Below are 16214 nucleotides of genomic sequence, written 5' to 3'. Positions count from 1 at the left end.
ATATAACATCTAACTCTATGAGACTGTAATTGTGATTTGGTTCCTGATGTTGTTGCTTAATAACTATATTGGTGTTCCAAACAAAACTCTCTACGAACCATGAATAAAAAAGGGGAACAAAAGAAATCAAAGATAAACCCCAAAGTCTATGTGATATCATTAACAGCATCGTTGAAGACCAGAAGACTGGAAAACTGATGCTTACTAGTGCAAGTTACTCTTACTGATTCGTTCACTGAATACTGAACACATTCATTTAATATCAGCTTTTAATGAAATCAGTTTTTGTTATTATCCTCCATAACAAATATTTTTTTCTCAAAATGGCAGTGAATACTAATTAAACTCAAAGTGTAGAAGGTCTCCAAGGACAGCACTGGTCTCCTTTTCTTACTTCAAGATGCTTTCCATGAACATGTTTGTGCTGAAAATTTGCTTCATATAAGTGGATGAACATTGGATGCCATAGCTTTCATTTCAGGAACAGTGACTGTTCATTCTACTTTTAGAATTTATGCATAAGTAAATCTGAGAATTCCTACAAGTAGTTTGATGTAAAAGTACTAAAATGAACCTAGAAAATGTGACAAGTATTAATAGATGCTGTATAATCTTAATATAATCTAGTAGTCAACACTTGTGTCAATTACTGTCAAGAGCTTCCAGAAAAATCAAGCAAACAGAAAGCCAGTATTCTAAGGCACATTTTATTTAGTAACCTACCCTGTGTTCTCCAGTTTTGATCTGCTTATTCCCCAAGGGCCCACAAACAGGATAGGAACAACTGAAAAGAAAAAGAGTCAATTACAGCCAAGCTTGCAGAATGGTTCATACAAAATACAGATATGTTACAGTAGTGTATGGTGCAAAGACACATGCTTTTCAGTCTTCTATTTAGAATTGTACAAAAATCAACTGGTTCCTAACTTTCCCCTTTTGTTCCCCTTAGTTCAAATACAAAATGGTATTTTATTGTATAGTTGAATTTTGCATTCTCAGACTGATATGTACATATATATACACACATACACTGCTGCTCTGTCCAAATCTTCTAAATTCCTGACCCTGAGAATTCAAAATAATTGGCACTTGAGGCCTCACAGACTACCTAAGGCACCAGTTGTTAACATTTTTATTTGTTGAACCTTAAAGAGTTTTCAGTGGCAGCATGGTACTCTGTCTAGTTAATTAAAACAACTGTCTCCTGGTTTACATTTCCTGCTCTTAAAGATAATCCATGGTCCCCATTCCCCTATTGTTCCCCCCCTCCTGGAGATCATAGACTGCAGACTGAAAAAAAAACCCTGAAATAAAGGATTACTACACTATTCCAGTGGTCTACGAATGTGCAGGCACAAGCTTCAATCACAAGCCCAAGGCTCGTGAGTTACAAAAGACAGGTGTTTGACTGGATTCTCAGCCCAGTAACACACAGGAGATTTTCTGGTGGATGTGGCAGAAAGGAAAGGAGATGTGGGTCACTGGGGCCAGAACAGGATCTATTCAGGCTTCTGGGACACTAGCTAAGGTCATGGGCAGAGCTGGAGTGTGGCAATACAGGGAAATGGCCAGAAGCAAAATACTTTCAGAGATAGTAGACCTCTGAGTGGGTAAAATGGGGAAAGATATAGAAAAGGTCTCACTTGGGTGGGAGATGGCATTCATGCAACAAGTGGGTCTGAGAGAACAATCAGGGCGTGGACCACCTGGGAAGGGAGCTACGCTTCCAGGGGAATATGAGGTTGTCCCATGGGGAAAAATAATATCCAGGAGGATGAGGTGATGTTATCAAGTGCAGTTCCTGGACAGTAGCCGAAGAAGTGTGTCTCTGTAGGTGTTAAGCATGGTTCACCCCTGCTGGCTCAGCAGCAGCAGTACTACAAATGTCTGTAAGATAGGTGCCAGATGTCCCATCTTAGTAGTAATTCTAATAAATATAAATAAGAACTTAAGCTAATTAGTGGGAAAAGGCCTTTAGGAAATCAGTGAATATGATACAGATATGAGAGCAATGGAGGAGGACTGACAGGGAGATGATCAGTATTATTTATACTTTTACAGTAGTGAGCAAATTTCTTAACAGACTTGTCCTATTGCAATTTGAACAAGGAATAAAAAGATTAGTCCCTATTCCAATGAGCTGGTAGCCAAAGCAACACATGGATTTAGAGAAGTGGGAAGAGTGAGGAAGCAATGAGACAACACTAACCAGTGTGAAAGACAGTGGTCCTGGTGTATCAGCAGCCTATATGCTAGTACAGCCATATTAATATAGCACAAGGGCTCTTTAAAGAGCAATGTGAGAGGGAACTGAGAAATCAAGGCATGGATGGTGAGAAGGACCCTCTAAAGTGTGAGGTGCGGCAGAGGAGAAAGCCCAGAGGCTTGGCAATGGACAATGAAGTGTGGTGTTATGCTTTGACAGAAACTTTTAATAGATGAGGAAGGATGGGAATGAGTATGAAAGTGAAGGAAAGTAGTTAATGTCTGATAAGGAAGAAGCAAAAGAAGAAAAGGAGGGATGCCAAAAATGGGACAGCATGATCAAAATCGCAAGCCTGAAAAATTATCTTCACAGCAACATAGTGGATGAATACAGGTAAGGTCAGAGAAAAGGATGCTGTAGGAAATAAGACAAGTTCCAATGTGACTATATCTAGAGATGCATGAAAGGATTAAGGTAATATCCCACTTCTCTTAAACATTGAAATAATTCACTCTTCAAAAGTACTTGTCTTCTTCCTTTGGTTCTAGAGAGTGTCTCGGTATTAGTTACCTAAATTTAACCTTGTTAGATAAAAAGAATCCCCTCCTCCATCAGGTAGACTAAACTAAAGATTTAAGCACTACCTGATTCTAAGAACCCACAGGAAGTCTGATATGAAAACACCACTCAGAGCACTCAATGAATACAACATAAATCACACTGGGGAGCAGAGGAGCGACGGGGGTTGGGAGACGTCACGAGGATGAAAAAATTAAGAATTTTGTTTTAATCATATGGAGCTTGACTTCATAGTTAGATAATCAGGAAAGTTTTAACTTTTTTTGTATTAAATACTTGATTTCCCTGTAAACATAAGGAAATTGGTCTGGAATACTTGGGATACATCAAGGACTGTGAAGGGTATAGGAACATATTTTATCTTCTTTTTTATCAAGATCCTTTACCCTGAGAAACTAGACTTGTTTTGGGACAAGACCAATTTTCTGAGACAATTCTAACCAGCAGATTTCTATCCAGGTACCAAAATGCAATATTTGAATATTCCAGTTTCTGTTTTGTATTTGTCCTGACAAAACATTATCCTCCACAGAGATGTCGCAATATGTACCTAGGTTTAGTCACTAAACCTGAGCTGTAATGTACTGACATATATGTACATGTCCTTAAACATGTGATTGGTGGATTTGGTGAAAAAAATTTCATATGTGGAATTTCACATCTGCCTTGGAACCTGGAAGAAGTGCATTTGAGTATCTAGTATTGACTTTGAGGTACCATGTTCCAAATGATCGATGACTAGTTTGTTTAGGCTTTCCTTATCTCTTCATCATAGCTATTAAATACCAATTTCCATCAAATTGTTTACTACATTAACTTGATGAAGTTAAACTTCAATTTAACTTGAAGATCAATACTTCTGTTTCAGATGTATAAAAACCCTGTTTTTTTCAAAGTATGCAATAAAACATGCCTTTCCTTACTGTACATTCTTCTTCAATTAAAAGCAATGATTTTTCCTAAAGCTCCTTTCTGATCTGATGTCAAAATGTCAGGTTATGCTATTCAATGAAATAATTTTGATTTAAACAATAGATAAACCTTTTTGTTTTAAACATGACAGATGAAACTTTCCCAAGGTTGCAGCACTTGCTTTGTATGCATGGACTGACATTTCTGAGAACATGTGTGTTCCCATTGCAAACACCTCTGTTTAATCATTGTTCTGTACTTTCAGCTCTTTCCACATTATTAAACTGTTGTCATGTTTATCAGTAGCGAAGGCTCTGCATTTATCATCAGGGCCTCAGAACTCCTCAGTTTCTCACAAGCCTAGACTAAAACAACCTGAATTTCTTAACTTCTGGAGATATGGTAGTTTTTATCTGATCTTTAAAGAACTAAAAGGTGTGAGGTGCTGAACAGTCAGAGTTCTTCTATTGTTGCAGGAAGCTAAATAATATATTATTTTGGATTTAAAACTGTAAAACTAGAATAAAAGAGCATAAGTGTTCTTATTGTTAACAAAAGGAAAAAAAAAATGGCACTATGTCAACTATGAGTTTTACATTCACTTGTAAATAACTGATTTTATACTCCAAAATTAAATGTGCCACTGCAAAAATTACTATGTCTGAGTACTTTTTTATTGATCTGTTATAACAAGATTACACAATGCACAAAGTGAAGCAATCTGTTGTACTGACATCTTCAGAACAATACATATAATACTATTCAAAGCCTAGTTCAAATGCTATAAGAGACAAAATTCAGATATCTTCTAGTCTTCTCAGTAGTAGTAAACACAAGCCATTTCTATAAAAGAGAGTTAATGTTTCTGGGTTCTTTAATAGATCTTTATTCTTTCAGACCAAATAGTTCTGCCCTAAATTAAGTTATCTTGTGTACTTCAACAGGGTTTTATATCATGCTTTTGAAACTTTTTTGCTCAGGTTTCCCCCTGTGTGGTATTTTAGATGCTGAAGTCCTATTTTGGATCTTGCTTTAAGCATTGGCTTTTTTCTACAGCAATGGTTCTTTGTTAATAAATTAATACAGTCATATTAGGAAAGTATGAAAAATGGTCTTATTTGAAATTCACTTAATTCTAGGAATTTCTCCAGTGGACTATTTTTTTAGATGCTATCCAATTCCCATTTCAAAATTCAAGAGGTAAGGTGGATGTCAAAGAGAAGCAAAGTGAACTGTCTTCATTCCCTGTGATTGTTACAGAGAGGACCTAGTACAACTTTTAGACAACTAAAACTGAATTACATGAATTACTGCCAAACTGACAGGGAGTTTGCCACAGCCTTGATAACAATAAGTGGACTACACACTATAGTCCCACAGTCCTGGATATACAGTTTTACATTTGACAATATAGTTCAATAGACGTAGATGTGGTGATAGTGAACCAGCTTGTAAAACCATACATTGATAAAAGTTTTACAGTCAGAAGTTCTTATGGCCATCCATCCTATCCTCCTCCTTAAGTCAGGCTACTGGATTTGAATCAATAACTCTTGCAACAAACCTACGTATTGTCTAAGAGTACATGTTTTATCTTCATTTAAATCTTTCAAAGGCCTGTGAGTTCTACAGGTAGATTTTAGACGATTATTGGGAATTGGAAAACCTTGATTTCCTCCTTTGTCCAGGCAAGATACATAATTATGCTTTTTGAGTAAGCAATGAACATAATTGTCAGATTACATGACATAATTTACACAAAATTGTTCAAATGCTTGTAGCTAACTTTACATTGGTTTTTTTCCATGAAAAATGTCTGAAATGTAAGACCTGAATCATGCAGTGTTTCAGATTGTCCTCTAACTTAAAGCACACTTTAGAACTTTAAGGTGAGCTAGGAAGGTGAACATGTAAAAGAAAATTGTTAACGTTTAGACATTTTTGCTATGTAGGTGCTCTATTACAAAGGAAGAAAAAGGTGCTGATAGTACCATAACATTCAGTGATGACAGAAAATACAGCCAAATATAGTCAAATTTCTTCTTGTTCTGTCCACTAGACTATTGTTTTCTTGTGAAATAATTCACCCATTTCCTATATCTGCAGGTCAAGCTGAACTGCAATGAATGTACCACTGTGCTGGTATACTTTTATTGACAATCGCTGACTTCAAAACAAACAAAAAAGAGTTCAGATTTTTTCTTTCTGCATTACAAAGTATCCACTACTGACTCAAAAAAGTACTACAGAATCAAGAACAAGGAAATTGTTATGTACTTACCCCATCCTATCACAATATATGCCTGTAGTAGTCGTCTTTCAGAGAGTACAACAGTTATCAATAATGTATGCAGATAAATTCCTTCTACTAATAGCCAAAAATAATTTGCCCCAACAAAGTAATGCATGAAAAACTGGGCAGTCCTGCAAATGATTACAATCTGTAGAAATGAGAGACCAGGAATCATTGTTAATATATAAAATCTCTGACAAATCCTGATTTTCTCTTGTTAATTTAGCAACCGTTTCAAAACTAGCACATGGTTGTGATATAACTGTGGTTTGGTCACATATCTCACAAGACTCTCCTTGCTGTTTGGGAGAGGCTGGAGGGGAGTGCAACAATTTAAGGCTTCTACATTGTCACAGAGTTTAAGTAGAGGTGACAAGTAGGAGGAGACAGTCACTGGGGTATGTGTTCCTTGTCATGATTTGCATATCAGAATTTTTACTCATGAGCTATTAAAATAATAGTCACCATTAACATTTTGCAGTCAATTTTGCTTGTTGACATGGGCAAACTATATTCATACAACACCATACAAGTATAATTTATGCACAGTCGTCGCAAACGAGAGATGTTGTTATTCCGTTACCTAAACAAGTGTAAGAAAATTAGCACATTTTCCTAGTACAGAAAAGCCCTTAAACTATTTTTTCTCTTTTAGTGTTCTTTCACAGCGAATACATTGTTTGATAACATTCTCTTAAAAGCAAGATTTGTGTGCATTGCATTGTGCTATGCGTACTAAGAGTGAATAAATATAGTGTTATATAAATGCCAAATAAATATCTAGATTTCTTCCTAAAAACTACAGGTGTAAGCTGTTTTGCTTAATTGGATGTTTCTAAATATAACTATTGATTAATTTGTTATTTTTATACAAGGCTTTATATAAAATCAATCTATTACAATTTATCAGATCAGAATTTTTTTCTTGATTACCCCAGGCTTTATCAGCAAAATTTCAGCATTCAAAGCTCAACTAACAAACACCTCAAAACTTGCTGCCATATGGCAAACTTCTGAAACTATGTTACAGCCACTAGTAGCACACATTTACCATTCGCAATGAACTAACAAGTTACCTCAGGACTGAGGTATAATATCCATCCAGTTTCATCATTTGGTCTTTTGGAGTAAATATTGTAGTATACAGTGTCTTTTATAAGAACTGCTGTGGCACGCAAGATAAAGGATGCAAATAAATTCATATGGATGTAGTTTCTTGTGCAGTGAAGTTTTCTGTGGGAAAAAAAATCATGTATGAATCCTCTGGAATGTATTTAATTTGCAGAAATTAAAAAAAATACTGTTGTATTCATATTGTTGCCATCAATGGATTTTGCTTAGGAATTGCTTTTATAATGCTTATTAGGGAAACACAAGTTATTTACATCGGAAGCTAAGCAATAAATTCAATTACATAAAAAGAAGAATGTGCAAACTCAGGTCTTTATTTTTAAAATGCATGTAAATTTGTACTAACCTGAGTAAAGAAAGTATAAGGAGAGCTAATACAAGTGAGATGAGAGAAAAATAATATCCTATAGTGTACAACAGCTGTAATGTGGTAAGTAATTTATGTTCTTCTTCCTAGGAACAAAGAAGAAAAATGTGTTATACATGCAGGCAGGTGGGCAGAGCACGAACACAGCTCAGAAACTTTTGAGTCCAACTTCTTTGTGTAGCCAGGGGAGGTTTCTGATGCATGCTCCCTGCACTGCCTCATGAAAACATTGCATGACAGAGACACTTGCAGACAGTTTCTTTTTAATTTAGAAGGCACTCATGGTTTCATTTCCAAATTGCTCATGCACAAACACCATTCATAGTCTGACTTACAGCTAATCATTGCCATGATTACATGCACCAAATGGATCCTGGTGGTTTAATAACTGCAGAGATCAACTCACTCAACCTGTACACACAACTGCAATTATTCTATGTGTGGCCTAGGGATCTGTAACAACAGTTACAGATCAGTTGTGTCTGTACAATTTTGAGTCAGCTCTGTCTAGAATCATTGAAATAGACTGACTTCTGCCATGAGTTCAAAGAAAAAAATCAGAATTATTAGAGTTATCTAGAATGTCTTTGAATGACGAATAAGACCTCAGAGGAGGAAGGGGGGCACTCACACTTTCTTTCCCCTTTGCTTCATTTAATATTTCTTTTTGCTAAGTTTTTCCATTTATCTGCTTGTCTACCCCTCATGCCTTCATATTGCTTTTCTAGCTCAAAAAAAGCTTCTCTGCAAAAAGGACATAGAGATACAGGATATGCGACTTTCATAATCCATGTTTGGCTTGCAAAGATTTTCTTGGAACCTGTGTCTTTTCCTCAGTGATTTTGCTGTTTTCTTTGTGAATTGTCTTACTGCTCAGTGCCAGGGATTTTAGCACTGTCTTCCTGCCAATAGTTGTCTCTAATCAATTTATGCTAATGAGTACTATCTGGATAGCACGGGTGAGCTGTGCTTGCTGGTAGAAACTCTCTTGGAGAGGGTGAAAGTGCCCAGGGAGAGCAGTGTGGGTGCAGGAGAGTCTCATAGCACAGCCTTTAGTCACTCTGCTCCATGAAAACATTCCAACAGGCATGAACCTAATAAAAAGCATGAATTATCATCTTGGCAATGAGAATTTTGCAACACAAAGGAAATGAAGCTGATTCCTCCAATGTGTGCGGATACTAGCTCTGGGTTATTTCTAACATCTTGGGGCTTTCTACTAAGTATAACAAACAGGTACAAAACCACATTTAGTGTTGGTAGGAAAGCTGGTTAAAGCTTTCAGAGAAATCATCTGCTGTCACACAAGATGAATTAATGTGTCTCCCACCCACAAGTTTGCGATCCAGAATGGTCAACAAACCATGGAAAACTCTCAGTACTTATGAATATTTATCACACTTGTATAAATAAACTGTAAGTTTGGAAGTTCATGTACTCACTATATAAAGAGTTTAGAAAAAACTTAGTAGTACATGGGGATCTTGAACCAATAGTGTTTAATAAAGTAATCAATAAAGTAATGTTACTCAGTAAAGTAATAAACAGTAACAGTGCTCACCCAATAAAGTACTAAAAAGTAAAAAATAATCAACAGTAATAGTACTTACTGAAGAGACTTAATTTTGACAGCTAAACTGAACTGTATGGCAAAAGAAGTTACAGTAATGTGTGCTTTATTATTATCTGAAACTGCTGCATTCGTTGCAAGTCATTCCTCAGTTGTGCAAGCAGGCAATAGGATAAGATCCCTGTTTCACTGCTTGAACTGTCCTATACCTTAAACCTAACTCGGGTGGTGGAAGTGAGCTTGCTCGGTTGCAAACTGCCTTCTCGCAGAGAACACGAGTCAGGCTTCTTTGCAGATACAGAGCATGATTCCCAGCTTCACAAACAAGAGCTGATCAGTAATTGTTTTCATTTTACCTTCAGTACAAAGAGCTGAGCGCTGTCGAGGTGAGAGTATCTAGTTTGCTCTTTATTCAGTTCGGGAGAGCCGTTCCCCGCTGCTGACAAAGCCCAACGCTTGCGCTGCATGTTGTATCAGACCGGGAAGGATGGCATTTGCATTATGATGAATCCTCCAGTCTGTGACTAGCTAAATTTGAAAGGACCAGTTAACGGTCCTCATTAAATGCTAAAAGGCTCAGGAAGCAGCAGGGAAAGAAGTTGTCTGGCCTTGGCAGACTACAGCGATTTGGGGCAGACGATGGGATGCTTTGAATTTAAGTTATTTGCTTGTCAGGTTGCAGTCTTTTTCAATTTTATTAGGAGAAATTCAGCACATGTCAACACTGGACTCTGAACAGAAAATAATTTGTGGCATCTAAAGCAGGAATTCCCCTCCTTAATCTTTCCTCCTCCACTCCTTCTAAATAAAATAACAGGTTTCCATTTGGTAATCTAAATGAAATCTGAACATCTTTTGCAGGTATTCAGTGGAAATGTTTTATCAGTTACTCAAGAAGGGATTAAGAAGATTAAAGTGTTAAACCATAATATAACGCATACTTACATTTTTTTTAAAATTATTTTTCTCAGAACATTCTGAACTATCACGCCAAATGTCTGTGGAGTTTTCCTTTGTTTGCCAAGTCCCTTCATCCAAGCAGACTCTGTATACATTTCCTACACTTCCTGAAAGTAAACAGAGGTTTAGTCTGAAAGATCAAAATAAAGATTTTATTTTTCATACACGTTTTAAAGATTTCTCCTTTACACCACAGCAATAGATACCACCCCACCCCCACTCAAAAAAGGAATAAAAACCACTTTTCTTTTTGTCTTTGACAACATATTTTTCATATTTACATAGGACAAAGTAGGAATGTAATGTAGCAGAAATAAATTCCCAGAATGTACCTGGTATTTACAAAAAATACATAGTTACTACATCCAAAAGAAAAGCCTACCTCTCACTTTATTCCTTTTTCCTCATTAAGCTCATAAGTTTCATCAAATGTAGCACATTTGACAGCACATTGCAGTCAAAATTGTAGGAGGAAGAGTATGGTTTGATTAGGGAATGACCTTTCTCTGAAATACCTGTGGCTGGTGTTTTATTTACGTGCTTTGGGGCCCGATCAGCAGGTGGTGTGAACTGGTGAAGCTTTCTTGGCTTTCACTGCATTGTCCTAGTTTATACTAATTACGAATTTGCCCATAACATCAGAAGAATGGTATGGGGACCCTGGCTGATGTTTGTTTGATGTTTTCCTCAACAGGTGCCTTCCATTTATTTCTAATCAGACCTGAGCTTTTTGATTCATTTTTGAATTAGAAAATGTTTAAGGATTGCAGCAACAACAAGAATATCTCATTTTGTTTAGGATAACTGGAACTGAGAGAACTGCTTTGAGAGCACTGTGATGGAGCAAGAGCTCTGTGTGGAGACTAGAACTGAAAAAAATCTGAAGGCATCTATGAAACGTGATCAGAAATCTCATTTCTAGACTACCCTAATTTTTCAGTGCTCAGGCTTGGCAATGATGATAAACCACGATAAATTTACATCAAGCTTCCAAGCATTTCTGGTCCGAGTCCACCGGTGTCCCAGAACAGCTATGCCTTGGAAATGGGACCAGCAATGGAAATGGGTACCACAATCAACCCTAACCCCAGTCCCACAAAGTATCTAGGGCAAACAGACAGCTGAGCCGTCTCTAATGCCTCTTCTCCTAAGGTGCTATGGCATGGATGAGAATGCCAGATGGTACGGTAACACAGCAGCCCCACTGTGTTCCCCACTGTGAACACAATTAAAAGCTTCATAACCTGGTGCAATGTCTTACATCTTGCTTTTGTAGAAATTTAGACAGAAAAAGAAAAAAAAAAGATTCTCCATTACATAGAGGGAAGGAAGACGCTTTTATGTTTATTATGAAGAGCTGAATTTTTTCTAAATGCTTGGCAGAAGCGGTTGTTTGAGAGACTAGATAGAAGGTGGGTCTCTTTCTGTTTAGCAGCACAAAAAAGAATGAATTATGACGTTACAGACCAAACCATGCGTGGGGTAGACTGGAGAAAGCTAGGATAAGCATCCCGTCTCCCATAAACTACAGGACTCAGACACAATTGGTATTAGAGGTTCCAAGAGGTATTAGAAATGCAGCTCAGAAAGCCACATGTAGCAAAGAAAGGCTATGTAGCAGGATTCAGAAATGCTAGGCTGTGGTGGTAGAAATGTCCTTTCATTTCTTTAGGAGAAAGGGAATGTTGTTTACTTTTAGACAGTTTTGCTCCCGCAGATGTTATTCTTTTTCCCTTCCTGAGAGCCTCCCTGCTCCACTCCCTCCAGGAAAAGGCTGCTTGGAAAGTTTTTTTTTCACCACACCACTTGCTGGTGGTGCAGTATGTCCTACTGGAGGGCTGACTGCTTGGACCGCTGCTTTGTTTGGCTATTCCAATTTTCTGGGAGAGAACTTCCTGTCTGGGGTAGGTGGGGACCCCAGAAGTTGAACCTTAGAAGCTGAACCCCAAATCTGTTACTGCCAATAAAGGCCTGGCAGTTCGATTACATGATCTTGGAAATGTTGCTTTATAGCAGACAACATAGAGCTGTAACAAGCACAGATGGAGAGAAAGAGTAAATAATTAAACATCGACAAAAATTTTGTGCCTCAATTCAGAAAAGAGGTGAGACAAGAAAGCCCTCAGACACTTCAAAGGACACTGGGACAAGAGAGACCAGCACCATCTATCCTTTAGCTGGATTCCCAGCATAAACTCCAAGAGAAGTTACCACTATCACATTACCGTTTTCGAACCATGGCAAATATGAAGGACAAGGAACAGAGACATTTCCTGGGGGTGAGTAAGGCCAGCAAACAAATTGATCAAATGTCCCATTACAATGTATTCCTGGGGAGAGAAGCAAATAGAAGTTTAACAAAAAGTTGTTCAGGCAATGGACAATCATGAAAACCATTGTATACTGTTCCAGGTAACCTGCAAGCTACTCCAGAGTATTTATAAGATGTAGCAGATATACTTTGTGCATTCACTGTGCAATGCTCAGTGCACAGTGCAGAAACGGCTGCTACCCTTCTTCCCTGGATCTACACAACAGCAGCAGGTTTTACATGCTTCATTATGAGATAAAGGTATTGCTCAAAATCATCCTGAGGCTTCTGTTTCCAAAGGTAATAGACAGATTCCAGCCGTGCTTTCACTGACTGTTTTTGGTACACGCCACAGACTTTTTGCTGGTAAATGGAAGATATTCCACCTTTCATGACCTCTGTGACACTGGTTCTCAGCTCAGACCACTGCCTGCTTCTCAGATAGTGACTCCTCTTAGTCTTCAGGCGATAGAGGTTAGGGAGCTGGTAATGTCTCAAACTAACTCAGTTTTAAGCTTCACAGGCATCACATCACTCACAGGACTTAAGGTTAAAATAAAACATTTGATAATGCAGAATTGAAGGTGCAGTCAGGTTACAGTAAGATAAAGTAAAACGCATTTATGGCTGCACTAATCTCTTGGTTAGTTTCTGTCTTTTTTCTAGGATAAGCTGAAGTTCTCCTCTCTTAACTTTAATGCTTTTGCTCATCCAAAGCTAGAAGAGTATATCTTGCTTTGTTTTCCGAAATGCTTAGCAATACTTTGAGAAACTTGTGTGGGAAGAAGAATACAGGAAGCAACAAAGATAGCTGTGTGCTCTCTTACCAGCATCTTTTTGGTGTGCTTCTGCTAAAATACAGAGCACAGTATGTGCACTCTTAGTAATTCCCTTGTATCTTTGAGGCTGAATATCTGTGGCCCCATCTGCCTTATGACCTGTGTAGTTGTAACGTTTATAGCTGCATTTTTATTGTTCCTTTCCCCAACACTTGATGAAGGTTTGTTCAAGTGTGGATTAGGTAGGCTGCAAGGTGAAAAATAGTTTTTTCTCCATTTCATGAAAACTGGAGTTTTGAGTCCCTGTAGTTCTCCTGATCACCTGCTACAAACTATTGCCCTCTAATATCTTGCCACATGTCACTGCTTTTGGCCTCTTGGGTCATCCGGCTTAGTTCTAATTGCCACCATTCTCTGCCTTCCCACCACAATACACTCTTCTTTTGCATCGGGCTAAGGGTTTCTGCACACCAGGTTTTCACCACAGGTCATTGATCTCTAGCTTCTCAGTACTGTTTCTCTTTCTTTCTTGTCAGTTTTAGTTGTAAGCTATCTTGCAGGTGTACTGGCTGAGATGAACTGTGCTTTGCTTCCCTTGCTTTCCAGAAAAACTTTTGCCCCTCTGCAATCCTCATCATTCTGTCTTCTTGCCTCTCTGAGTGTAGTCACATAGTCTGTAATTTATGGCACCTTCTTTGTCTGGCCTTTCTGTGTTTTCTCCTTCCTTATTTCCCACAGACAAAGTAAGCAGAAAAAGACAAGGAAAGACAAGAGAAGGAAAGACAAGAGAAGGAAAGACAAGACAGGAAAGGAAAGGAAAGGGAAGGAAAGGAAAGGAAAGGAAAGGAAAGGAAAGGAAAGGAAAGGAAAGGAAAGGAAAGGAAAGGACAGGAAAGGAAAGGAAAGGAAAGGAAAGGAAAGGAAAGGAAAGGAAAGGAAAGGAAAGGAAAAAGAAAAGAAAAGAAAAAAGAGAAAAGCGTAGCATTTTCAAAATGTCAAAGGACAACAAAAAACAAAACTCTGGGCGTGAGATCATACTTTTCTTGGTACTTGTGTCCTACTACCAGAAAGCACATGCCTAGGGATGATCAGACTTCCTCGAAGGTGGATTTTATTGGAGATAAGAGTAACTCAGCTTTGTTATCATACTGGCCATACATGCTGTTCTGATGACCCCTCTGTCACAAATACACCTTTCTTTCTGAGAAAGTCTGCTTAACATTTCTACTGCATATCTTCATTAGTATTTTTCTGACTTCTGGTCATTCACCTTTGAAACCTTGAAGTCAGACAAAGATTTACACAATATAGAAGGAAAACATATAATTAGATTGTCAGTATCTAGCAACAAGTATTATTTTATCATCACGTAAAAATCCAGCATGATGAAGTGGACAATGACGAACTAGATAACTGAATGCTTCAGCTGAGTGACACCCTGATCCTTCCTGCATGTGCTCTTGGTACAGTGACTCTCCTACATGGTAACATCCTGCATGGTAACCAGAACAGTTAGTTGCTTGCTTCCAAGGGAATAAATCCAAAACCTGCCTACCTGTGTTTTCTGGGGACCTGAGACAGCCCAGATGCATCATACTGCTGACAGACATTTCATTATGTGCTCAAATTGACACTGTGTTGTACTAGAAGCATAACAGTTTTGACAGAGGTAACTGCCTGGTTTTCCTGCCTCGAACTGCTTAGGACTCAGAAACAATGTGCTGCCTGTTTAGTAATGAGTCTTTGTCTTCTCTGTGCATCTGCTCACATTTGTTGTTGTTCTTGACATCTTTGGACAATTCCAGTTCTAGATAAGCCTTAGCTCCTGACTGCATCTCTGCATGCCCTAGCAAAGTTCTGGTAGTCCTCAATGGGTATTTGGCCGCCTTTGCATAGCTGATATGCTTCTTTTTTTCTTTTAAGCACACCCTAAAGCTCAGGAAGAATGAGTGGGCATTTCCTGCCCCATGTATACTATGAAAGCTGAACCAAGTTCTTGATGAAGATAGGGGTCAGAAGTGAGAATGGAGTCTTGCTTTGTTTCCCCAGCTGTTACAGCTTCACAGTGTAAGCTAAGGCAATTAGCTCATGCTGTTGAAACTGCCAGGAGCTGCAGCTGCCTCTGGAGCAGGTCAGTGATGAAGGCTGGAGAGCATGAAGATTCATTCCTTCAGCATGCTGCCATGCTGAAGCAGAACAGCAACTCCTAGTTCAGTTGAAAGAAGAGAAAGCCTGTTATTGAATGTGATCACTAAAAATAGTTTCCTTGACTCACAGAGTATATCTTCCCTTTTTCTTTTCAAAGGCCTGTGAAAGTTAGAGATTTCAATATTTTGGGAAAAGTTTAAGGAACTTTAAAACATAAAATATTAAATAGTTTAGGCTTGAAAACCTCTGGGTTTTTTCCTTTTTTTCTGCTGTTTTAAATTCCCAGGCCAATGCTTTGGATTGATTTCCAACTTCTAAATGAATTTTGAATGATGAAAAATACACACATTGATCTTAATCAGACCATGTTCTGGCCAACAAAGTTGCATACTGCAATGTCATAAATGCAGCTTTCTGCCACTAGCAAAGTGAGTCAGAGCTCATAATATCATCCTGGAGTCTACCTGTGCAGTTGATGGGGTGAGGCAGCCACCAAGCAAGATGACCATAAGCGTATCACTTGCACACAGGAGCAGAGACCTGCCTATAGCCAGGGAGTACAAAACATAGAGCACGGTTTCACACTTAATCTTTCCTTGGTGACTGCATTCACCTCTCTCCCAGCACCTCTTCTCCAACTACTCAAACCAAGCCTGTGTCATCCTTTCCTCAGGACAGACACCTAGCTGAGCAGAGTTTAGACTTTTAAGAGTGAAATAATCACAGATTATAAGCTCCCCTTTTGCCAAACAGCATAAAACTTAGAGCAGAGGTAGGAGGTGTGGACTCCTCCCTCTTCCACTTTGCAGGAGAAGACACTGTTCTCTGAAGCTATGCTGCTCTTCAACCAAGAATCCAAAAGTCACGGAGGCAGGAGAATTAATAAGGGACTTCAAGCTAATGGTTGTAAGTGCCAGGTGAACACGGGGCAACCTGGTCTCTGTGTCTTAGCTTCTTA

The 16214-nt window shown here is 38.4% G+C and overlaps 1 protein-coding gene across 1 annotated transcript in view; it reads right to left on the bottom strand.

Moving 5' to 3' along the window:
* Nucleotides 1-16214, bottom strand: part of GLP2R (glucagon-like peptide 2 receptor) — a 42395-nt gene that overhangs the window by 18430 nt on the left and 7751 nt on the right. The window contains exons 3-8 of the mRNA XM_009586354.1: nt 12244-12348; nt 10004-10125; nt 7468-7574; nt 7067-7223; nt 5979-6138; nt 724-784 (exon numbers count right to left, since the gene is read on the bottom strand). Of these exons, the coding sequence (XP_009584649.1) occupies nt 724-784; nt 5979-6138; nt 7067-7223; nt 7468-7574; nt 10004-10125; nt 12244-12348 (712 nt within the window). The remainder of the gene's footprint in view (nt 1-723; nt 785-5978; nt 6139-7066; nt 7224-7467; nt 7575-10003; nt 10126-12243; nt 12349-16214) is intronic.

Source organism: Fulmarus glacialis, unplaced genomic scaffold, assembly GCF_000690835.1.
Source record: "Fulmarus glacialis isolate BGI_N327 unplaced genomic scaffold, ASM69083v1 scaffold2271, whole genome shotgun sequence".
Taxonomy (NCBI): Eukaryota; Metazoa; Chordata; class Aves; order Procellariiformes; family Procellariidae; genus Fulmarus; species Fulmarus glacialis.
Note: the sequence above shows the minus strand (reverse complement) of the source record. Positions and strands in the feature narration are given on the sequence as shown.